Raw genomic sequence first — 24,660 nt, 5'->3', positions numbered from 1 at the left:
TCATAAAAATCATGTAAATCTCTCTCAACAAGGTGACTTTTATCAATATATTCGGCTCTATTTACTCTCAGATTCAAAAATTCGAATTAGCATCAAAGTGGACATCATGCAAAACAAACCCTTGCAAGCTCCTGCCATCATCTCTAGCTGACACCTTTGCTAACAAGTATTGTGTCAATTTAAAACTTGCACAACACAGTTCACAGAATTGTCAATTTAAAGAAATGTAGCCAATTTATTCATTACTATGTTTAGCTAACATTAGATAGTTAATACAGATATTCTTACCTTTACCTCGGTGGCAGTCTCATCCAGATCATCATAGAATGTGTAGTTCTTTATGATAGCCACATTAGCAGCGAATTAGAATTTCATTTTTTGGGGGTAAATACAGGTGAATATATTGATAAAAATCACCTTGTCCTAGAGAGATTTACACGGTTATCAAAACGTCACACCAGGGTAAGCCTACACAAAATACAGCCCTTATTTTAAGTGTTTCTAAAATCCCCTATGGGAAAATGTATGGTCGAAAAACAATTGGAACCATTGCCCTGTTTGACCGCTAGGTTTTATGGGTATTATGACTCATACTGTGGTACTCTTGCCACGTTCAAAACAACTGGGAACTCGGAAAAATACGAGGTGAAATCATGACATCAGTGATCTTCAGGTCGGAAAGTCCGAGCTCTAGAAAGAGGCCTGAGTTGGATGACTGTTCTAATACATTTTCCCAGTCGGAGCTCGTTTTTTTCTGAGTTCCCAGTTGTTTTGAGTGCACTGCAGTCGGAAGTCGGAGATTTCCGAGTTCCCAGTTCCGAGTTCCCGGTTGTTTTGAACGCTGCATCTATAGTCCAATTTAGACGAGTCACCACCTATGATTGGCTGATGTTCCTGACCACCTGACTGACGTATAATGTAGGCGGAAGTCTTCTTCTGACGACATTTGTTTTTGAAAAAAGGCTAGTGGAAGAAAAATGGAGCACAAGGCTGAGACTAGTCACAAGGTAAGATCAGTGTATTGAAATTGAAGTTTAGATTTACTGTTCGTTTGATTGATTCGGCCTGTATTAAAGGGCCGCCAACTAAATAGACTCGGTTATCACCATTGTACGTTAGCTAGACTATCACCTTCAAAACAAAGTCGTGTGATATTTGGGGACGCTGACGTAGCTACAGTAGCTAGCTAACGTTATAACAACAGACAACTAGTTTCATAATTATTTCCATAATGGCAGATGATATTGATATTTGCTGGTGTGATATATGACTTGTTCAATAAATTGGCCATGAGAAATATAATCTTAGCTTTGCTATTTTCCACGGCAGACTTCAATTTGTGAAGCGATATTAAGCACTGCTGGTTCTCTAACAACTAGTTAGACCTGTTTACAGTGAAGAAAGGGTCCCGAGAGGCCGAGGATCTCCATTTCATGGAATTAGCATTGTAAACTTCCCTGTGAATGTGATTACGGTATCTAACTGACTAAACGTTTGAGCAGTTCGTTGGTGGGTGTAGGAGGCCTTATATAATATTTCACCTGAATTGATGTCACAGCTGGCAAATTATTATTGATGATACATTTCGGATAATATTCAGGATAGTTATGATGGTATATTGTATTTGTATGACAGCTAACTAGATCTATCAAATCGGGGTCAGTCAGTTTAAGTCCAGTAGACTATATTGTGAGCTGCAGTAGACACAAATCAAATGTTATTTGTCACATGCACCGAATACAACTGGTGTAGACTTTACCGTGAAACGCTTGCTTACGAGCTTCACAACAATGCAGAGTTAAAAAAATAAAATACTAACACATATAATAAAATAAAATGCACAGGAATGGAGCCATAGACAGGGAGTACCAGTACCAGACACTAGCTTTGGAGAAACCCCTGGCAGGCACACAGGTGGAATCACTGTGTGAGTGACTCATAGTGCTCATGTGACTCTTTTATAGGCTACAGTAAAGTCAGCTAGCTCATCCTCTTTGGGATGTCATACGATTGTCATCCCCCACCCTATTCCCACTCTCTGCACTCAATCACACTTTCTGATTCATTGCACTGGAATCCATTACATTACATTTTGCCATAAGTTTTCACAGCAAATTATATTCTATTAATAGCATATGTTGTTTTGTCACACAGCTGGTGTTTGAGAAGGAGGGGGTGTACCTCCACACCAATGCTAAGAGGAGCAACCAGGACACCACAATCCCAGGATTCATCCGTATAGTGGAACGGGTAAGTTGGGCTTCTCCCATAGACACCATATTTACAGTAAGCTCCAAAAGTATTGGGACAGTGACACATTTATTGTTGTTTTGGCTCTGTACTCCAGCACTTTGGATTTAAAATGATACAATGACTATGAGGTTAAAGTGCAGACTGTCAGCTTTATTTTAGGGTATTTTCAACCATTTAGGAGTTACACTTTTTGCACATAGTCTCCCCATTTTAGGGGACCAAAAGTATTGCGACAAATTCACTTATGTGTATTAAAGTTGTCAAAAGTTTAGTATTTGGTCCCATATTCCTAGCACGCAATCATTACATCAAGCTTGTGACTCTACAAACTTCTTGGATGCATTTGCTGTTTGTTTTGGTTGTGTTTCAGATTATTTTGTGCCCAATAGAAATTAATGTTAAACAATGTAATTTGTCATTTTGGAGTCACTTTTATTGTAACTAAGAATAGAATATGTTTCTAAACACTTCACATTATTGTGGATGCTACTATGATTACAGATAATTCTTAATGAATCATGAATAATGATGAGTTAGAAAGTTACGGAGGCATAAATATCATATACAGTATGTCCTTTCCTTCTTAGCTTTAGGCTATAACACATTATTCTAGATTAGATTAAGATGTTTGTCTATGTTTACAGGGTGGGGAGCCAGCTTTGGAGTGGAGCGCACTAGAGGACGAGGGTCGAAATGCTCCTGCTGTATTCTACACTAAAAAGGTGAGCGCTTGTTTAATACACTAGTGATACACATCACTCTGCTTTCTTAATATTCTTCATATATGGCCTGTCTTCCTCTTAGGATGGAGAAGGAGGTGTGGAGGACACCAACTTTGACCCTGGCTATGAGCCAGACTGGGCAGTCATCAGCACAGTGAAGAGAGACCGAGTCAGAGAGCACCCCCCCGTCAAAGAGACAAGTAAGTAGACTTTTATAACTGGCCCTCTGTGTTTATAGTTCTCATACTAGGCTATACTCACAAGTGTGTTTGCACCAAGTGTACAGTGCTGTTGTTGATGTTGATGTCTCCCCCTCTGTTTCCAGGCCAGTGGTCGTTCTCCCTGCCTCTGTCGGAGCTGTACTCTCTGCGACGGTCCCGTTTCTCCCTGGGCCGTAACTTCCTGGTTTTTACAAGCAGGGGTGGCCACCCCCTCCCTCCTCTGCACTTCCACAGGGGGGGCACCAGGGAGCTGCTGAGGGCCCTGCAGCGTTACATCATCCTGGCCCCGTGAGTAGCAGCAGACAGCCAGCTCTCCCTCTCTCTCTCAGATCAATGCTTCAGAGGAATTCAAGCCATTTCACTGGTGTTTAACTGGACTCTGAACAGTAGAGAGTTTAGCAGTTGTTGTACCCAACCCCCCCTTACTACATATGTTTGGAAGCGTCTTTTCCATACTTTCTCTCTTTCTTTCTTTTATTCTGAGATTCTATATCTTCTCTGTCGCTGTCTGTGTCTCTTACTATCTGCCCAACTGTCTTTTTCTCTTGTTTTAGATCCCCTGTAGATGGTCGTCTCTTCCTAGCGTATCCCCATGACTCTGGGGCTCTCTCTCAGTCCTTTGATGAGCTGCAGCTCTTTGACGATGGAAGCTCCGACCTCGTCTCTGTAAGTCTTTTGCTCTGTGTGTGCTATTCTCTGAGAATGTGTCATGTGTGTGTTTATAATTATATCCATCTCTTTGTTTCCAGAGGTTTATCCAGGACCCTTATGCCACCACCTTTGGGGGATTCTCCAAGGTCACCAACTTCTTCAGAGGGGCTCTACGACCACCAGATTCCCCCTTCTACCCCCGTGGCCCTCAGGACCACCATGGGCCCCCTTCAGCTGACGACGAACCAGGCTTTGAGCTCATCACATGTGTAAGTGGGGGGATTGGGGTGGAGATGTCAGGGCTAGTGATAAGAGTTTATATCTGTGGAGTAGATGGAGAAGAGGACCTCACTTTATAGCATCCAGATGTTGGCTATAACATACGGATGGTGATATCATCCAGATGTAGAGTGGTGAGAGTTTTCTTTTATGTGCCACCAGGGGGTGGAGCTTGGCCCTAAACCAGACGTAACCAGGGGACAGCCTCTCGACAAATGGGAGGAGTTCCTGGACCCAGAGGGGCGTGTGATGGACCCACAGCGAATCAAAGAGCTGGTCTTCAGGGGGGTAAGACCTTACAGTTGAATTCCTCTCTTGTAAAAAACACCTGACACCATCTTCCATCCAAATGTGTTTTGCTGTCCAGTGTCTACACCATGTCATTCACACCATCCCTCCTCTCCCTCTCCTAGGGTATCACGCCATCCCTGAGGAAGGACGTGTGGAAGTTTCTGCTGGGTTTCTATCCCTGGAATAGTACTGTGAAAGAGAGGGAGGACATTCTGAGGATGAAAACGTTAGTCTCTTATCTCCCTCGCTTGTTATGGCTCTCATCACAGACGGTGACTGTTGTCTAAATGTGAGTGAGTAAATTCATCTCCTCAACCCCTCTGTGTTTCTCTGTCTTCAGAGATGAGTATTTCAGAATGAAGGTTCAGTGGAAGTCAGTCAGTGAAGAGCAGGAGATGAGGAACTCCCTCCTCAGAGGATACCGCAGCCTGATAGGTCGGTGTTGTTGTCTGTTAAACATGATCTCACGCCTCATTGGTTGACACACATTTTATGATTTGTTACTTATCTGTTCACGTTGTTTTAATTGGACAGAAAGGGATGTGAGTAGAACGGACAGACACAACACCTTCTTCTCTGGCAATGACAACCCAGGCCTGACTCTTCTCAATGACGTGCTGATGACATACTGCATGTTCAACTTTGATCTGGGTAAGCCACTCCCCTTGTCCTTACAATGGCTTTGAAATTTCAAGTGTATCACATTTTAATTGTATTTATTATCAAGATCTCACACCTGACTCTCCTCTCTCCTTGTGGTTCCTGTTGTCTCTCTCTCTCTCCCTGCAGGCTATGTCCAGGGGATGAGTGACCTCTTGGCTCCTCTCCTGTTCGTCACCCAGAACGAGGTGGAGTCCTTCTGGTGTCTGACAGGCTTTATGGAGATGGTGGTAAGCACCTTACTCTCTTGTGATATACTCATATATTACCACATATACATTATACATGTATACACAATTGTAATGTTCTCTCTCTCCGTCCCTCAGCACCAGAACTTTGAGGAGTCTCAGGAGGCCATGAAGCAGCAGCTCCTCCAGCTCAGCCTGCTGTTGAAGGCTCTGGACCCTGAGCTCCTTGACTACTTGGGTAAACAATGACTGTCACTCAGTCACTGTGTTTCTCTCACACTTTACCATAACCCAACAGTGTTATTACTCAGTGAGGTAGACATTCATCATGCAGTCAATTCTCCAATCAGTCAATTGATTATATTTGACCTTAACTCAAGGTGTGTTGTGTCACTACCTGGATGCATAATCCATTGAAGTAGTACATTCTTCACATTGTTATTGTTATGTTTAGTTATTATGTTGTGTCTCTCTTTCAGACTCCCAGGACAGTGGCTCTCTGTGCTTCTGTTTCCGTTGGTTACTGATCTGGTTTAAGAGAGAGTTCTCCTTCGAGGACATCCTGTCCCTTTGGGAGGTGAGTGGGTGGATTCTACTCTACACACACATAACACTCATTAGAAACACTCAAATGTAGCCTAGGCCCTACACACTAAATGGAAAAAACACCCATACTTTTACAATATATGTAAGAAAACACACAGTGAATGCACTTTTCTGTGCTAGGTTCTTTGGACTCGTCTGCCCTGTGAAAACTTCCATCTGCTGATGGCCGCTTCCATTCTGGAATCACAGAGGGGGGAGCTCATCGGCTCTGACCACGACTTCAACACTATTTTGAAGGTTTGTTGGAAATGTTTGAAGTAATTTTTCTTAATGAAGTAGTCTTTTTGTTTGTGTGTACAGTATTAAGGACTGTGTATGTGTCTCTATGTGCAGCACATCAATGAACTGACCATGAAGCTGGATCTGCAGACAGTCCTTCGAGGAGCTGAAGCTAACTACCTACAGCTGGCCTGCTGCAAAGTAGGGAATATCTTTGAGGGGGATACATTCATATGGACATGATATATTTAACATATTGTATATTGTCATCTAACTAATCTAACCTCCCTCTCTCCATTCCTACTCTGTCAGGAGCTGCCAGTGAAGGTGCAGGAGGTCATTGGTCTGTACGTTCCCCCCAGCTCTGATGACGAGACGAGCCCAGAATCAGAGTCACACGAGACACAGCAGCTTCTCAGCCAATCACAGGCAGCAGCTACGGAAACGAGCCAGTCAAGTAATGGCGCTGCAGCTGCAGCACGTCCTCGCCCTACCTACCCGTAACTCTGAAGGACTGGGTGATTGACATGAGGAGAGAAAGCCATGAACCGCTGTGAGGTGTTTTTATATAGGAAGATATACGCTCAGTGGCCAGTTTATATACGCTCAGTGGCCATCTAGTACCGGGTCGGACACCCTTTTGCCTCCAGAACAGCCGGAATTCTTCGGGGTGTGGAAACGTTGCTCAATTGATATCAAGGGGCCTAACGTGTGCCAGGAAAACATTCCCCACACCATTACACTACCACCTACCTGTACCGTTGACACCAAGCAGGATGGGGTCATGGACTCACGCTGCTTACACCAAATCCTGACTCTGTCGTCAGCATGACGCAACAGGAATCGTGATTCGTTGGACCAGGCAATGTTTTTCCACTCCTCAATTGTCCAGCGTTGGTGATCGCGTGCCCACTGGAGCCGCTTCTTCTTGTGTTTAGCTGATAGGAGTGGAACCCGGTGTGGTCGTCTGCTGCAATAGCCCATCCATGAAAAGGACTGGCGAGTTATGCGGTCCAAGATGCCGTTCTGCACACCGCTGTTGTACTGCGCCGTTATTTGCCTGTTTGTGGCCCGCCTGTTAGCTTGCACGATTCTTGCCATTCTCCTTTTTCGCCCCCAGGACTGCCGCTGACTGGATGTTTTTTGTTTGTCGCATCATTCTCGGTAAACCCTAGACTGTCGTGCATGAAAAGCCCAGGAGGCCAGCCGTTTCTGAGATACTGGAACCAGCGCGCCTGGCACTGACGATCATACCACACTCAAAGTCGCTTAGGTCACTTGTTTTGCCCAATCTAACGTTCAATGAACAGTAACTGGATGCCTCTCTGCCTGCTTTATATAGCAAGCCACGGCCACGTGACTCACTGTTTGTAGGAGCAAACCATGTTCGTGAAAGGGGTAGTGTACCTAATAAACTGGCCACTGAGTGTATATTGGATAAAATATTGGAAGATATATGGGACATATGAGAGAGAGCTTGATGATAATGTATTGTACTACAGGATTAGAGGGGTTGCAGACTGTTATTACCATCTCTGACAGACAGGGGCATTAGCGAGTGAGCGATGAGAGGTTGTTTTTTCATGAATGTAACTATCCCAAGATAATTAAACAGTCTATATATGCAGTGCTTTGGCTTTATATAAATACCGCACTACATTTTTTTGTTTTCCTTAAGTATTTTGTGTGTATCCAAGTGATTATGTCCAGTCATTTATATTTACATCTCGTGAGTTTCTTGCTGTCTTTTTCCATTATTTTCTTCCAAATCCTTCTTTGTGTGTAATGCTGCTATTTTAAAATTGTCTGTTTTATCCCTGTCTTTCTATCTCAGCCTATTTGTCCCTTTTTAATGGTGTATCATTGTGTTATAAACGGCATAAGTTACTCTGTTATTCTTTCTCTCCTCTCTATTGCTGTCCTTCTCACTCTAAGCGATTATAAATATAAAATGAAGAATAATCTTACTGACAGAGCGTTACAAGAACTGTAAAATGCCTGCCTTATACAGTGTTATACAGTTGATGTCGGAAGTTTACATACACCTTAGCCAAATACATTTAAACTCAGTTTAGCAAAGCACCCAAACAGCATGAGGCTGCCACCCCCATGCTTCACGGTTGGGATGGTGTTCTTCGGCTTGCAAGATACCCCCCTTTTCCTCCAAACATAACGATGGTCATTATGGCCAAACAGTTCTATTTTTGTTTCATCAGACCAGAGGACATTTCTCCAAAAAGTACGATCTTTGTCCCCATGTGCAGTTGCAAACCGTAGTCTGGCTTTTTTATGGCGTTTTGGAGCAGTGGCTTCTTCCTTGCTGAGCGGCCTTTCAGGTTATGTCGATATAGGGCTAATTTTACTGTGGATATAGATACTTTTGTACCTAATTCCTCCATCATCTTCACAAGGTCCTTTGCTGTTGTTCTGGGATTGATTTGCACTTTTCGCACCAAAGTACGTTCATCTCTAGGACACAGAACGTGTCTCCTTCCTGAGCGGTATGACGGCTGCATAGACTTGTGGAGGTCTACACATTTTTTTCTGAGGTCTTGGCTGATTTCTTTTGATTTTCCCCATGATGTCAAGCAAAGAGGCTCTGAGTTTGAAGGAAGGCCTTGAAATACATCCACAGGTACACCTCCAATTGACTCAAATGATGTCAATTAGCCTATCAGAAGCTTCTAAAGCCATGCCATCATTTTCTGGAATTTTCCAAGCTGTTTAACGGCACCGTCAACTTAGTGTATGTAAACTTCTGACCCACTGGAATTGTGATACAGTGAAATAATTTGTCTGTAAACAATTGTTGGAAAAATTACTTGCGTCATGCACAAAGTAGATTGTTAAAACTAGTTTGTTAACAAGACATTTGTGGAGTGGTTGAAAAAACGAGTTTTAATGACTCTAACCTAAGTGTATGTAAACTTCCGACTTCAACTGTACATGCAGTACTATAATGTTTAAGGTTTTTAACTACCAGTATTATGTCATAACAATATTTTCACTTACCAGAAATTGCTGAATCTTACCAAATAAAGGGTACAAAAACCATCAATTACTGGTGATATTGACCATTTTTTTCAGATGTTGTTTACTAGTCATACGATCCCACCAGACCGTACGACCCCCTTCTGTTAACCCTCCACTACCCTCTCAAACTGTTCAACCAAACACTCCCATGAATCTTAATGTCTGACTGGTCCATGCCCTCTCCCTCATCTCAGTTCCATATGACGTTTAGACATGGAACATGCTAGTACTTATAAGAGAAAATCGAATGGCAAACAATTAAAGATTTACCTGAAAACTAAAATACAAGTAATTATTTGAAATAGGGAAACTGTTTGATTCTATTTGTATTTATTAGGAATCCTGGGGTCCAAACATATTAAAACACTTACATTACATAGAAAACAAACTATAAAACAGTACATCAAATAACATTATTACACCACTACCTATCTACAATACAAAATGTTTAATACCACCATACAACAATATCACAATGTGTGCGTATGCATGTGTCTGTACCTTTGTGTGTGTCTCTTCACAGTCCCCGTTGTTCCATAAGGTGTATTTTTACCTGTTTAAAAAAAACATCTGATTCTACTGCATCAGTTACCTGATGTGGAATAGAGTTCCATGTAGTCATGGCTCTATGTAGTACTGTGTGCCTCCCATAATCTGTTCTGGACTTGGGGACTGTGAAGAGACCTCTGGTGGCATGTCTTGTGGGGTATGCATGGGTGTCCATTCAGCTTGTGAACACCTCTTACAAAAACAAGCAGTGATGAAGTCAATCTCTCTTCCACTCTAAGCCAGGAGAGACTGACATGAATGTCATTCATGTTAGCTCTCCGTGTACTTTTAAGGGCCAGCCATGCTTCCCTGTTCTGAGCCAACTGCAATTTTCCCAAGTCCCTCTTGGTGGCACCTGACCACACTACTGAACAGTAGTCTAGGTGCGACAAAACTAGGGCCTGTAGGACCTGCCTTGTTGATAGCATTGTTAAGAAGGCAGAGCAGCGCTTAATTATGGACATACTTCTCCCCATTTTAGCTACTGTTGTATCAATATGCTTTGACCATGACAGTTTACCATTACCTTTATTTTTACTATTTTCTACATTGTAGAATAATAGTGAAGACATCAAAACTATGAAATAACACATATGGAATCATGTAGTAACCAAAAAAGTGTTAAACAAATCAAAATGTATTTTATATTTGAGATTCTTCAAATAGCCACCCTTTGCCTTGATGACAGCTTTGCGCACTCTTGGCATTCTCTCAACCAGCTTCACCTGGAATGCTTTTCCAACAGTCTTGAAGGAGTTCCCACATATGCTGAGCACTTGATGGCTGCTTTTCCTTCACTCTGCCATCCGACTCATCCCAAATCATCTCAATTTGGTTGAGGTCGGGGGATTGTGGAGGCCAGGTCATCTGATGCAGCACTCCATCACTCTCCTTCTTGGTCAAATAGCCCTTACACAGCCTGGAGGTGTGTTGGGCCATTGTCCTGTTGAAAAACAAATGATAGCCCAAACCAGATGGGATGGCGTATCGCTGCAGAATGCTGTGGTAGCCATGCTGGTTAAGTGTGCCTTGAATTCTAAATAAATCACAGACAGTGTGTCACGGTTTCGGCCGAGGCTGCTCCTCCTACTGGTTCGGGCAGGCTTCGGCGGTCGTCGTCCCCGGAGTACTAGCTGCCACCGATCTATGTTTCATGTTCGTTTGGTTTGGTCTTAATGTTGTACACCTGTGTCTAGTTAGTCCTCGTTAGTGTTCTATTTAGTTCTCGTTGTGTGTGTCTGTGTTTGTGTGTGATTGCGCTTCTGTTTCGTGTTTGGAGCTACATTTTCCCTCCAGTGTTTTGGAGAGGGTTGTTTGCACATGTTTGTGCGTCATTTGTTTTGTCGCCAGTGTGCGTCGTGCATTTTGCCTTCAGGCTTATTGTGCTTCTGTTGTATATATAATATATATATTGCACTAAAGCCTTTGGACTGAGCCTCTGCGTCCTGCGCTTGATTCCTACACCACACCCACCTTCAGCACGCCTTGACAGAATCACACACCAACATAATGGAATCAGCAGGATCGGCAGTGACGCCTGTGTCGCTCGAGGAGCATCTCCGTGGGCAAGAGGACCAGATCCGACAACTGGAGACCGCTCTACAGGAGGTAATCAACATCATGCACCGATGGGAGGCCAGCAGGGTACCCACACCTCCACCTACCCTGTCCATCCCATCGGTCGGTCCACCAGTCCCAGGTTCGGAACCCAGGGGGATTCGGCTCTCGCTCCCGAGGGCGTATGACGGAACAGCTGCCGGGTGTCAGGGGTTCCTCCTGCAGGTGGAGCTCTACCTGGCCACTGTACACCCGGTGCCCTCGGGATACGAGAGCGTTTCCGCCCTCATCTCCTGTCTCACGGGCAAGGCGTTGGAGTGGGCTAACGCCCGAGTGGAGGAAGATGGACGCCAACACCATCACCTACGCCGAGTTCTCCCGCCGCTTCAAGGCCGTGTTCGACCATCCACCTGAGGGCAAAGCGGCGGGGGAGCGTCTAGTCCATTTGAGACAGGGGAGGAGGAGCGCTCAGGTGTTCGCTCTAGAGTACCGGACTCTAGCGGCGGATGCAGGGTGGAATGAACGGGCTCTCATCGACCATTTTCGATGTAACCTACGAGAGGACGTTCGACGTGAGTTGGCCTGCAGGGATACCCATCTTACCTTCGACCAGTTGGTCGATATGTCCATCCGTCTGGACACCCTGCTGGCCACCCGTGGACGTCCCGAGGGGAGTCCGTCCATTCCGCCCTCCGGCACCTCCGAGCCGAGCCCTATGGAGCTCGGGGGTGCCGGCGCTAGAGAACGGAGTGGGAAGAGCCCGAGGGGGCCTGTCTCCTGCACCAAGTGCGGTCGTGGAGGGCACACTACGGCCAGGTGCTGGGGAGGGTTCTCCGGGAGTAACGACAACAGGCCACGCACTGGGGGGGCCTCCCAGGTGAGTAGACGTCCCACTTACCCAGAGCTTTCTGTTGCACACTTTTGTATACCTGTTTGTTTTCCACAGGTTGCACCTCATTCCCAGCATAAGGCGCTCGTAGATTCAGGCGCAGCTGGGAATTTTGTTGATCGGAAGTTTTGTTTTGAGTTAGGGATCCCTCTCCTACCTGTTGACAAACCTTTTCCCGTTCATGCCTTAGATAGCCGTCCGTTGGGGTCGGGGTTGATCAGGGAGATCACAGCGCCACTTCGGGTGTGTGCGCAGGGGGGTCATGAGGAGACTATACAGCTGTATCTGATCGACTCTCCTGCGTACCCAGTGGTGCTGGGGATTCCCTGGTTAAGCACCCACAACCCTGCTATTTCGTGGCAACAGAGGGCTCTCGATGGGTGGTCTGCTCAGTGCGAGGGGCGATGTCTGGGTGTTTCCGTGGGGGCGACTTCGGTGGAGAGTCCAAACCAAGTGCCCGCACTGCACATTCCGCCTGAATATGAGGATTTAGCTCTCGTGTTTAGCAAAGATAGGGCGACGCAGTTGCCTCCTCATAGACAGGGGGATTGTGCGATTGATCTCCAGGCAGGAGCAGCACTCCCACGGAGCCATGTGTATCCTTTGTCTCAAGAGGAGAGAAAAGCTATGGAGACTTACATAGCCGAATCTTTGAGACAGGGATACATTCGGCCCTCCACTTCTCCCGCCTCCTCGAGCTTCTTTTTTGTGAAAAAGAAAGATGGAGGGTTGCGCCCGTGCATTGATTACCGTGGTCTCAATCAGATTACTGTGAAATACAGTTATCCACTCCCTCTGATTGCGACCATGACGGAGTCATTGCATGGAGCGCGTTTTTCACAAAACTGGATCTCAGGAGCGCGTATAACTTGAGTGCGCATTAGGGAGGGTGACGAATGGAAGACAGCGTTTAGTACCACGTCAGGTCATTTCGAATATCTCGTCATGCCATATGGGTTGATGAATGCTCCATCAGTCTTCCAATCCTTCGTTGATGACATTTTCCGGGATATGCAGGGACAAGGGGTGGTCGTGTACATTGATGACATTCTGGTGTACTCGTCTACCCGAGCCGAGCATATAACCCTGGTGCGTCGTGTGTTGAGGAGGCTGTTGGAACACGACCTATATGTCAAGGCAGAGAAATGTCTGTTTTTCCAGGAGTCTGTCTCCTTTTTGGGTTATCTGTTGTCCGCGTCAGGGGTGAGAATGGAGGTGGATCGTGTGTCCGCTGTGCGTAATTGGCAAACCCCAACTACTGTAAAAGAGGTGCAGCAGTTTTTGGGCTTTGCGAATTACTACCGGAGGTTTATCCGGGGTTTTGGACAGGTGGCAGCTCCCATCACGTCCCTTCTGAAAGGGGGTCCGGTGCGACTGCAGTGGTCAGCCGATGCGGACAGGGCCTTTAGGAGACTGAAGGACCTGTTTACGTCGGCTCCGGTGCTGGCGCATCCGGATCCCGCATTACCCTTTCAGGTTGAGGTAGACGCGTCTGGCAGATGCCCACTCCCATACTACCGGAGTCTTTCCTTGTGGCACCGGTGGTGTGGGAGGTCGATGCCGAAATCGAGCGAGCGTTGCGTACCGACCCCAGCCCTCCACAGTGTCCTGAGGGTCGGAGGTACGTTCCGCTCGAGATTCGGGATCGACTCATTTACTGGGCTCACACGTCACCCTCCTCTGGACATCCGGGTATCGGCCGGACAGTGCATTGCCTTAGCACTAAATACTGGTGGCCCACTTTGGCTAGGGATGTGAGGGTTTATGTCTCCTCCTGCTCGGTGTGCGCCCAGTGTAAGGCGCCCGACATCTGCCCAGGGGTAAGTTACAGCCCCTACCCGTTCCACAACGACCATGGTCCCACCTCTCGGTGGATTTTGTAACAGACCTTCCCCTCTCTCAGGGGAATACCACCATCCTGGTCGTTGTGGACCGGTTCTCTAAGGCCTGTCGTCTTCTCCCTATGTCGGGTCTTCCTACTGCCCTACAGACTGCTGAGGCCCTATTTACCCACGTCTTCCGGCATTACGGGGTCCCCGAGGATTTAGTGTCTGATCGAGGCCCCCAGTTTACCTCCCGGGTGTGGAGAGCGTTTATGGAGCGTTTGGGGGTCTCGGTTAGCCTTACCTCGGGGTACCACCCGGAGAGTAACGGGCAGGTAGAACGTGTCAACCAGGATGTGGGTAGGTTTCTGAGGTCGTATTGCCAGGACCGGCCTGAGGAGTGGGCGCGTTACATTCCCTGGGCCGAGATGGCCCAGAATTCTCTCCGCCACTCCTCTACCAACCTAACCCCTTTCCAATGTGTATTAGGTTACCAGCCGGTTCTGGCACCGTGGCAGCAGAGCCAGATCGAGGCCCCTGCGGTGGATGATTGGATGAGGCGCTCGGAAGAGACGTGGGAACGCTGCCCACGTCCACCTGCAGCGGGCCGTCCGTCGTCACAAGGCGAGCGCCGATCTCCACCGCAGTGAGGGGCCGGTGTACGCACCCGGGAGATCGAGTCTGGCTCTCTACCAGAAACCTACCCCTCCGCCTGCCCTGCCGGAAGCTGGGTCGGCGGTTTGTGGGCCCTTTAAAGTCCTGAGAAGATTGAACGAGGTGTGTTATAAGTTACATCTACCTGTTGAATATAAGAATATTAACCCCTCGTTCCATGTGTCTCTTCTCAGGCCGGTGGTAGCTGGTCCACTCCAGGACAATGAGATAGGAGAGACTCCTCCACCCCCATTGGACATCGAGGGGGCTCCGGCGTACACCGTTCGGTCCATCTTGGACTCCAGACGCCGGATGGGGGTCTCCAGTATCTCGTGGAGTGGGAGGGTACGGTCCGGAGGAGCGGTGCTGGGTGCCGCGGAGGGACATCCTAGACCCATCTCTCCTGTCGGAGTTCCACGGGACCATCCCGCGCGCCCTGCTCCGCGTCCTCCTGGTCGTCCCCGAGGCCGGGGGTCGGCGACGGCTGGATCCGCGCGTCAAGGGGGGGTACTGTCACGGTTTCGGCCGAGGCTGCTCCTCCTCCTGGTTCGGGCAGGCTCGGGCGGTCGTCGTCCCCGGAGTACTAGCTGCCACCGATCTATGTTTCATGTTCGTTTGGTTTGGTCTTAATGTTGTACACCTGTGTCTAGTTAGTCCTCGTTAGTGTTCTATTTAGTTCTCGTTGTGTGTGTCTGTGTTTGTGTGTGATTGCGCTTCTGTTTCGTGTTTGGAGCTACATTTTCCCTCCAGTGTTTTGGAGAGGGTTGTTTGCACATGTTTGTGCGTCATTTGTTTTGTCGCCAGTGTGCGTCGTGCATTTTGCCTTCAGGCTTATTGTGCTTCTGTTGTGTATATATAATATATATATTGCACTAAAGCCTTTGGACTGAGCCTCTGCGTCCTGCGCTTGATTCCTACACCACACCCACCTTCAGCACGCCTTGACACAGTGTCACCAGCAAAACACCCCCACACCATAACACCTCCTCCTCCATGCTTTTCGATGGGAACTACACATGCGGAGATCATCCGTTCACCCACACCATGTCTCACAAAGACACCGCGGTTTGAACCAAAAATCTCCAATTTGGATTCCAGACCAAAGGACACATTTCCACCGGTCTAATGTCCATTGCTCGTGTTTCTTGGCCCAAGCAGGTCTCTTCTTCTTATTGGTGTCCTTGAGTAGTGGTTTCTTTGCAGCAATTTGACCATGAAGGCCTGATTCACACAGTCCCATCTGAACAGTTGATGTTGAGATGTGTCTGTGACTTGAACTCTGTGAAGCATTTATTTGGGCTGCAATTTCTGCAGCTGGTAACTCTAATGAACTTATCCTCTGCAGCAGAGGTAACTCTGGGTCTTCCATTCCTGTGGCGGCCCTCATGAGAGCCAGTTTCATCATTGCGCTTGATGGTTTTTGCAACTGTACTTGAAGAAACGTTCAAAGTTCTTGAAATGTTCCGTATTGACTGACCTTCATGTCTTAAAGTAATGATGGACTGTCGTTTCTCTTTGCTTATTTGAGCTATTCTTGCCATAATATGGACTTGGTCTTTTACCAAATAGGGCTATCTTCTGTATACCCCCCCTACCTTGTCACAACACAATTGATTGGCTCAAATGCATTAAGAAGGAAATAAATTCCACAAATTAACTTTTAAAAAGGCACACCTGTTAATTGAAATGTTCCAGGTGACTACCTCATGAAGCTGGTTGAGAGAATGTCAAGAGTGTGCAAAGCTGTCATCAAGGCAAAGGGTGGCTATTTGAAGAATCTCAAATATAAAATATATTTAGATTTGTTTAACACTTTTTTGGTTACTACATGATTCCATATGAGTTATTTCATAGTTTTGTTGTCTTCACTATTATTATATAATGTAGAAAATAGTAAAAATAAAGAAAAACCCTTGAATGAGTCGGTGTTCTAAAACTTTTGACCGGTAGTGTACGTTTTTCCATTAGCAGACTATGATCGATAATGTCAAAAGCCGCACGGAAGTCTAACAAAACAGCTCCCACAATCTTTTTATCATCAATTTCTCTCAGCCAATCATCAGTCATTTGTGTAAGTGCTGTGCTTGTTGAATGTCCTTCTCTATAAGCATGCTGAAAGTTTGTTGTCAATTTGTTTACTATAAAATGGCATTGTTTCTGGTCAAACACAATTTTTTCCAATAGTTTACTAAGGGTTGGTAACAGGCTAATTGGTCGGCTATTTGAGCCAGTAAAGGGGGCTGTACTATTCTTAGGTAGCGGAATGACTTTTGCTTCCCTCCAAGCCTTGGGGCACACACATTCTAGTAGGCTTAAATAGAAAATATGGCAAATAGGAGTGGCAATATCGTTCGCTATTATCCTCAGTAATTTTCCATTCAAGTTGTCAGACCCCAGTGGCTTGTCATTGTTAATAGACAACAATAATTATTCCACACTCACTTTACAGAATTCGAAATTACAATGCTTGTCTTTCATAATTTGTTCAGATGTACTTGAATGTGTAGAGTCAGCAATTGTTGCTGGCATGTCATGCCTAAGTTTGCTAATCTTGCCAATGAAAAAAATATTAAAGTAGTTGGCAATATCAGTTGGTTTTGTGATGAATGAGCCATCTGATTCAATGAATGATGGAGCTGAGTTTGCCTTTTTCCCAAAATTATTAAGGTGCTCCAAAGCCTTTTTACTATCATTCTTTATGTCATTTATCCTTGTTTCATAGTGTTGTTTCTTCTTCTTTTTATTCAGTTTAGTCACATGATTTCTCAATTTGCAATTCGTTTGCCAATCGGTTGTGCAGCCAGACTTATTTGCCATTCCTTTTGCCTCATCCCTCTCAACCGTTCAATTTTTCAATTCCTCATCAATCCACGGGGATTTAACAGTTTTTACAGTCATTTTCTTAATGGGTGTATGCTTATTAGTAACTGGAATAAGCAATTTCATAAATGTGTCAAGTGCAGTGTCTGTTTGCTCCTCATTACACACCACGACCAACATATATTCTTTACATCAACAACATAAGAATCACTACAAAACTTATTGTATGACCTCTTGTACACAATATTAGGCCCAGCCTTTGGAACTTTGGTTTTCCTAGATATGGCTACTATATTGTGATCACTACATCCAATGGATTTGGATACTGCGTTCAAACAAATCTCTGCAGCATTAGTAAAGATATGATCAATACATGTTGATGATTTATTTCCTGTACTGTTTGTAACTACCCTGGTAGGTTGACTGATAACCTGAACCAGGTTGCAGGCACTGGTTACAGTTTGAAGTTTAAATAATAATATACCATTTAGCAGACGCTTTTATCCAAAGCGACTTACAGTCATGCGTGCATACATTTTTTTGTGTATGGGTGGTCCCGGGGATCGAACCCACTACCTTGGCGTTACAAGCGCCGTGCTCTACCAGCTGAGCTACAGAGGCTGCCCCCTCTTGAGTGGGCAGCCTGATGAAAGCCTGTCAATATTTAAAAAATCATCCAGAAAGTATACCTCTATTTATTGATTGCATTTCTTATTTAATCATTGTATTTTTATTATTCTGCAGGGCTCATTTGGAAAAGAGGCCTGGATCTTAATGACTTCCTGTTGAAATAAAGGTTAAATAAAAAAAGTAATGGTTTTCTTGTCAGATGGTCTGCGAGTTTTAATACTCTTTGTTTACACTGTAGTTATTGTTGTGAACTAATAACATTTTCTGTAAAACACAGCTCATTTGCCAGAAATGTGTCAAAAGCACTTAGTTGGTTGACTTAGTTCTGAGCGATAAAGTGTTGTTTATCAGTTCTGTAGATGGTTTATGCAGTGTGTTAACTGAGTTAGCAGACCCCCTCCTCCCCTTCCCCTCCCCGTCAGCAGGTGTCTGTGTGAGGTGAAAAGAGATGGAAAAAGGGATCTCTGTCCTCCACTGTCCCAGGCAATGAGGTGGAAAACGAGGGGCGGAGAACCACACCCCCCTCTCAAGACCGACTGGGTCGTTCATGCGTCTCTCCGTCCCCCTCTCTCCCTCCCTCCTTCGCTCTCCTCTGTCTCAGTTTGAATACAGCTGCAATGTATGAATTTAGCAGGGTACTTAAACAGTCGGGCGATCTGTCACTGTGTTTCTCTTCCCCACGCCCCTCTCTGCCCTTGCTCTCTCTCTCTCTTGACCTGACCTCTCCTGACTCCCACAGTCAAACTCACTCTGGCTCTCATTCAAACTCAATCTGTTTTCAGTGCTACTCCAATCACTGTTTATGGATGATGTCTCTCTCAACAGCCATCATCCCCTCTAATTCTACAATGGTCCCAGTGTGTTGGGGTGATAATCTCTCTTGTGATTGTGTTACCGCTTGGAAGGGTTTTTATCTGGAGTGTTTGAGACCTCAGAGGAGATTAAGTCTGTGGTTTAAATCTCTAGTACCAGATAAGTGTGCTCTTACGTAAGAAGAATGCCTTTTGTATTCTTCTTGGGGTTTTCCAGCAAATGTGCAACCATGAATAACACACACACAAACACGCACGCACGCACAGGTTACTAATGATTAAGAGGGATATTTCAGCAATGAAATCTCTGGACTCAGAAATTATGCTTTGACTTTACACAGTAAATGTTAGTGAGAAACAGAAAATACATTTCAGTTAAACATAATTGCATAAAACAGATACTATTTTAAAGGAAAACATAACTGCATTAAAATAGATCTATTTGAAGGTCTGATTATAGTGATTGATTTAAAGCGGCAATCAGCAGTTGAAACAATAAGTGGCTCCCTACCCCTGTTTTGGTAAAGAGCTAAGGGATGGGGCTGTAGAAATGTAACAATTCATAGACAGAGCTATGGATGCAAGGACTGACCATCCATGATATCAATATGATAGTTTTAACCATGTTTGTTTACATTTCCTTTGTTTACAAACATTGGGGTAAAACAAGCTAATACTTTGGGTTCTGATATGCAGATTTCCCCTTTAATCAAGTAAAAGTAAAAGCTAGCCTTAATTTATGCTTTTATCTTATGATATTTTAAGGCTGATTCAAGAGGTGTGTAATTGTTTCATTTTGAGCGCTTCCCAAATGTCTGTGTGAAACATGAGCCCTCATTTGTCCCTTAAACCACCTGTAGTGACTCACTGTGCCAAATACAATCTGAATTCACTATTCGTAAGTGTGACCCCATTGTGACCGTCAGGGGAGTCCCCGAGGAGCATGCGAGAGTGTGTCTGCTGTCCAATGAATGTGTGAAGTGTGTGTGTGTCAGAGAGAGAGGGGACCAAGCAGAAGGCCAGGGGCTGGTGTCTGACACTGATTTGTAAAGGAGACAATACGGCTCATTGACCTGCCAGATCCACTGTCTGTTGCTCATACCTCGCCCTGTCCTCCCCAGTGGATTCACTGCTCTTTAAACAGGGGGAGCACAGATTGCCAAAGGCCGGGGGAGGGGGGGTAATGGGTTGTAGAGTGACGGGACACAGGTTGCTTTGGCAATGAGATTCCTCAGAGAGTTCTGGGCACTAGAGAGAGAGACAGTTAGAGTTTCATGCCAAAAGTTAGACATTTAGAGGCAGGAAATATTTATATTTACTGTATATATTAGTTCGTAGCACAATAAATACTGTATAGCTACATATAGGACAAAAAGATTTACAAAAAGATTTTGTAAAAATGGTACCTTGGAAACATTCAACACAGCATAAACCATCAACTTGCTTTTCTAATTAACCCCAATTATAATTTATAATTTCTCTATACAGTTTATATTATTTCATGGGTGAGAATTTGGAGCGTTCAGTTTGAGAAGATATATTTCCATCTTTTCTCTTTCCCCCTCTAATATTGTCAACAAACAACCTTCTCCTTGTGTTATCCATTCCCATTGTCAGAGTTTGGAGATGACCTTTTCTCTCCTTCCTTCTCTCTCTTTCTCCCCTTCTCCTTTTCACTGTCGGGGGCAAGCTGTTGCCCTGTCCCTGCGGGCCCCTCCCTCTCTTGTCTGCACCCTCTCTCCTCCCTCTCTCTCCTTCTCTATTTTCTCCCTCTCTCCACCTGTTGATGCCATTGTTGTACAGACAGTATTGTTGTCTTTTTATTATTTTATGTCACTCACTATGTTACCACCCTCTTTCTCTTTCTTTCCCTCTTCACCACATCCTCTCTGTCACTCTGTCTCTGAGGGGTATAAAACCCAGACAGCGGAGGTTCGGGCTAAGATTCACACCAGCGCCACAAAGGAACACATGCAGAGGGGTGAGGAAATAAGAGGACATCCAACATAGCAGTGACAAGAAGAGATTTGAATTGAGTTGGATTTGTTGCAGATCTTCAGAACACATATTGGTCTTACATTCTCTCTCCTTACACTGACAGAGTAACATTGACTCGTTGTATCTTTTGCTCTCTGGACCGAGAGGAGCACAAACCCACCCAGGTAGTTGTGTGTGTGGGCTGAGCTGAGGGATGTCTGTGTTTGTGTCTCTGTGGTGTGAGGAGGAGGTTCGAGGCCAGCATGGCCAGGGGGCCCAGCAGGGCCAGGCCAGGGGCCAGTCACAGCTCCGGGCCCCCTGGGACCCCAGTGTGTCTGGGCAGCGGGTCATCCAGGGGCTGTTACAGGTGGAGGAGAGATATCTGCCCTCTGCCCTCTACGTCGCCCTCATCCAGAGAGAGCCAGAGCGCAGAGAGGAGCTCGCCAAGTGGGCCATGGAGGTATGAATTTTCATTCTCTGGATTCCATTTTCATCTATTTGAATGTCTTTGGTATACTGTGATGAGGCACTAATTGATTCTCACCTGTTGGTCTCTCTACTAGGTATGCTGTGAGTGTTGCTGTGACGAAACAGTGTTTCCCCTGTCTGTCTCTATGTTGGACCGCTTCCTGTCTGCCTCCCTGTCTCTGCCTGTCTCACCTTACTGCCTGGCTGCAGCCTGCATCCTCATCGCCTCCAAACTAACAGAGTGCGACACAGTCTCTGCTGACTCTCTTTGTGCTGCAGCTGAGTACAGCTTCCTGCCCTCCAACATACGGGTAAGTCACTATGGTGATATAGAGGAGAGACACTTTCAAAACTCTGTATGTGATAATATGGTGGACCTTGTAAATGCAAACCATCCCTGTATTATTATATGCATTGTATTCAGTGGACCATAATACACTAAATGAAAATGTTTTTACATATGTATATTACATGTATATTGATGTTATTGCCCTTTCATCATAAGGAGATGGAACGTGTCATCCTTGCGACTCTTCGATGGGACGTGGCTGCGGTAACCCCTCAGGACTTCATCCCACATTTCCTTCCCCCTGTTGGGGAGAGGAAGGATGGAGAGACAGACACAGAGGAGTTCTTCTCCACACTGCGTCGGCATAGTGACACCCTGGTTGCCATGTGTGTCTGCGACTACCGTTTCCTGGGAGCCCCTCCATCCCTGGTTGCTGCGGCAGCGCTGAACTCTGCCCTCCGGGGGTTGGGCAACAAAGGTCCAGGTCATCTGGGTCATATGAGTGCTACACTGGCAGAACTGTGTCACACTGACCTGGTGAGTGCCTAGCAGTATCTCTAATATCTCTACATAGGATATCTCAACATATTGGTTGTATTACAGTCAGGAGCTGCAGTTCAACTCTATTCAATAGCAATGCTAGTGGGATTTGAATGAAAGACTGATTTAGATGTGAAAATGGGAAAAGAAAGGACCACAGAACTAAGTGTTTGAGTTACAGATTGGTTGTGTTATGGTTAGTGTGACTGGAAGGATACTGATTTTAACCATAATCTGTGCTTCTCTTTCTTGTTTGATCACAGATGGTGTTGCAGTGTTACAGTGAGCTGATAGAAGCTGCCCTCAAACAACGGCTCAGAGGTGGACACCAAGACAGTGCCATGGAGAAGGATGGAGAAATAGAGGATGAAAGAGCAGGCACTCCTACTGATATGAGAGAGATTGATTTCTAAACACTAAATTGTGTGTGACATTCAAAGTGCGAATCAATCAAAGTCCTGCATGTAGCTCATCAGTGAAACTGATATAAATTCTATATGACCTCAAATGCTCTACAATTTATTATCATATTTTGAAATGACTTCAATTTAATATAGTTTATTTATTCATTGTGTGTTTTCTGTGCCATATTTATTATCTATTTCATGACTGTGATTCTTTGTCATTGTGTTGTTGATAGTATGTCCTTAATCTATTATTTATCAATGTATTTATTATGTGCAATTACGTAATGTTAATTTATTTCAATTCACCATTGTTTGTGTTTGTATGTGATGTGACATGGTATTTGATGAAATAATATACATAGCTATCTATTTTTCAAAGTAATTAAATAAATACATACTTTTACATGTTGGAATTTGATATTGTATTTATTTTCTCTTTATATGTGAGGTGTGTGATGGACAAACACCCTTATAGAAATAAGACACCATTACAATGTAAATAAAATACAATTTCACTTATTTATTATATTATTTAACTTAAATACCCTCTCATAGCCCTCCATATAAAAAAGGGCTTCTCTCACGCGGACATATTTTTGGCGCATTGAATTTTCTCGATTCGCCTCTTCCTCTCTGACGAGACCACTGCGCTACAGTTTAATAAGAACGGACGGGATGGGGACACCGAGGTATAATAATGCCGCGTTCACGTGCTAGTCGGAACTAGCATTTGAACGCGGCATAAAGAACGGACGGGACCCCTACAATCGGTCACACACTGTCGCTTCTTTTTGACGTCATTTTCGGCTACGATGCAAAAATCTTTATTTTTTCATATCAGAAAGCTTTTGGTAAAGGAAGTAGCTGGCTAATACAACGGGCAATAATTATCCACTGATCAACAAGTAACGGTAAGCGAGAATCCCTCATGTTACACCGAGTGTACATAATACTACATTTGGCCTGTTGGCAATGCCAGACATTTTCTAGAGGGATTCGCGCATTTAATCTGAATGAGGGATGCACGATGGATGGAAGCCTCTCTGTCATCCGTAACGAACGTTAGCTAGCTAGCTTGCAGTTGTCCAAGAGTGCGGTAGTGTCTTTGCTGTTGCCTGTTGTTGAGCTTTGTACTGAAAAGCTGTATTTTGTCACGCGAAATCGGAGCATAGACCTTTCATTCAGAGAGGTTTCGCATTTTCCACAGTGCGTCACTAGCCCACAATATCTAATGGTCAGTCTGCCAGTTCCCATATAATTTCCATGCAACAGGATACTCCTCCTGTGATGTGCCAATGTCTGCCAGATGTCAGCAGTCAAACATCATACAGTTGATGTTCAGTACCAAATGATAGACAGCCTTCGCTGTACTAAATGTCTGAAGATATAATTGACATAGATATGTCTTATATGCCTTAGACCACTGCATCGCAGTGCTAGCTGTGCCACTAGAGATCCTGGTTTGAATCCAGGCTCTGTCGTAGCTGGCCGCGACCGGGAGACCCATGGGGCGGCGCACAATTGGCCCAGCGTCGTCCAGGGTAGGGGAGGGAATGGCCAGCAGGGAATATTGCTCAGTTGGTAGAGCATGGCGTTTGCAACGCCAGGGTTGTGGGTTCGATTCCCAAGGGGGGCCAGTATGAAAAATAAACTACCTGTAAGTCGCTCTGGATAAGAGCGTCTGCTAAATGACTAAAATGTACTTCTCTTGCAGGAGGATGAACCTGGATCCTGGTTGGCTGCTGCTCCTGTCCATCTCTCTGGAGGTTTGGTCAGTGCCCCTCGACCGCAATGCAACCCCCCAGGAAGCACAGCCTCCCCAGGAGGTCAAACAGGAGGATAATGTGGTACGCCTTTGATCTCACTCTCTCTGTGTGTGTGTGTGTGTGTGTGTGTTTGTTGTCTGTATGTGTATCTATGTGTATGCGTGTGTGATGTCTTGTACATGACCTGTGTGTGTGTTGACTGTCCGTTGCAGGACACAGGCCTATACTATGACCGGTATTTGAGAGAGGTGATTGAGGTGCTGGAGACAGACCCCCACTTCAGAGAGAAACTCCAGACTGCCAACACAGAGGACATCAAGGTCTCTCTCTCTCTCTCTCTCAATAATCATTATCCT

General features: G+C 45.2%; 3 protein-coding genes across 3 annotated transcripts in view; all 3 read left to right on the top strand.

Annotated features, from left to right (window-relative positions):
- The first annotated feature begins 904 nt into the window (after positions 1-904).
- LOC121570385 (TBC1 domain family member 17-like) lies at positions 905-6,750 on the top strand. The gene is made up of 17 exons (XM_045221602.1): positions 905-1,007; positions 2,155-2,250; positions 2,898-2,975; positions 3,058-3,175; positions 3,301-3,484; positions 3,751-3,862; positions 3,946-4,116; positions 4,289-4,414; positions 4,540-4,643; positions 4,758-4,852; positions 4,952-5,068; positions 5,207-5,307; positions 5,404-5,503; positions 5,745-5,842; positions 5,992-6,108; positions 6,205-6,291; positions 6,403-6,750. Exons 1-17 carry the CDS (start codon positions 978-980, stop codon positions 6,592-6,594), a joined length of 1,926 nt encoding a protein of 641 aa, XP_045077537.1. The 5' UTR covers positions 905-977; the 3' UTR covers positions 6,595-6,750.
- Positions 6,751-20,703: 13,953 nt separating this feature from the next.
- LOC121570386 (G1/S-specific cyclin-D2-like) lies at positions 20,704-22,793 on the top strand. The gene is made up of 4 exons (XM_041881843.1): positions 20,704-21,294; positions 21,398-21,613; positions 21,808-22,128; positions 22,395-22,793. The coding sequence occupies exons 1-4, from the start codon at positions 21,049-21,051 to the stop codon at positions 22,542-22,544; spliced, it is 933 nt and encodes a 310-aa protein (XP_041737777.1). The 5' UTR covers positions 20,704-21,048; the 3' UTR covers positions 22,545-22,793.
- Positions 22,794-23,321: 528 nt separating this feature from the next.
- LOC121570387 (nucleobindin-2-like) overlaps positions 23,322-24,660 on the top strand; it is a 38,483-nt gene continuing 37,144 nt past the window's right edge. The window contains exons 1-3 of the mRNA XM_041881844.2: positions 23,322-23,449; positions 24,253-24,385; positions 24,517-24,624. Of these exons, the coding sequence (XP_041737778.1) occupies positions 24,257-24,385; positions 24,517-24,624 (237 nt within the window). The 5' untranslated portion in view covers positions 23,322-23,449; positions 24,253-24,256. The remainder of the gene's footprint in view (positions 23,450-24,252; positions 24,386-24,516; positions 24,625-24,660) is intronic.

This window comes from Coregonus clupeaformis, chromosome 7 (assembly GCF_020615455.1).
Source record: "Coregonus clupeaformis isolate EN_2021a chromosome 7, ASM2061545v1, whole genome shotgun sequence".
In the NCBI taxonomy this organism is placed as follows: domain Eukaryota; kingdom Metazoa; phylum Chordata; class Actinopteri; order Salmoniformes; family Salmonidae; genus Coregonus; species Coregonus clupeaformis.
Note: the sequence above shows the minus strand (reverse complement) of the source record. Positions and strands in the feature narration are given on the sequence as shown.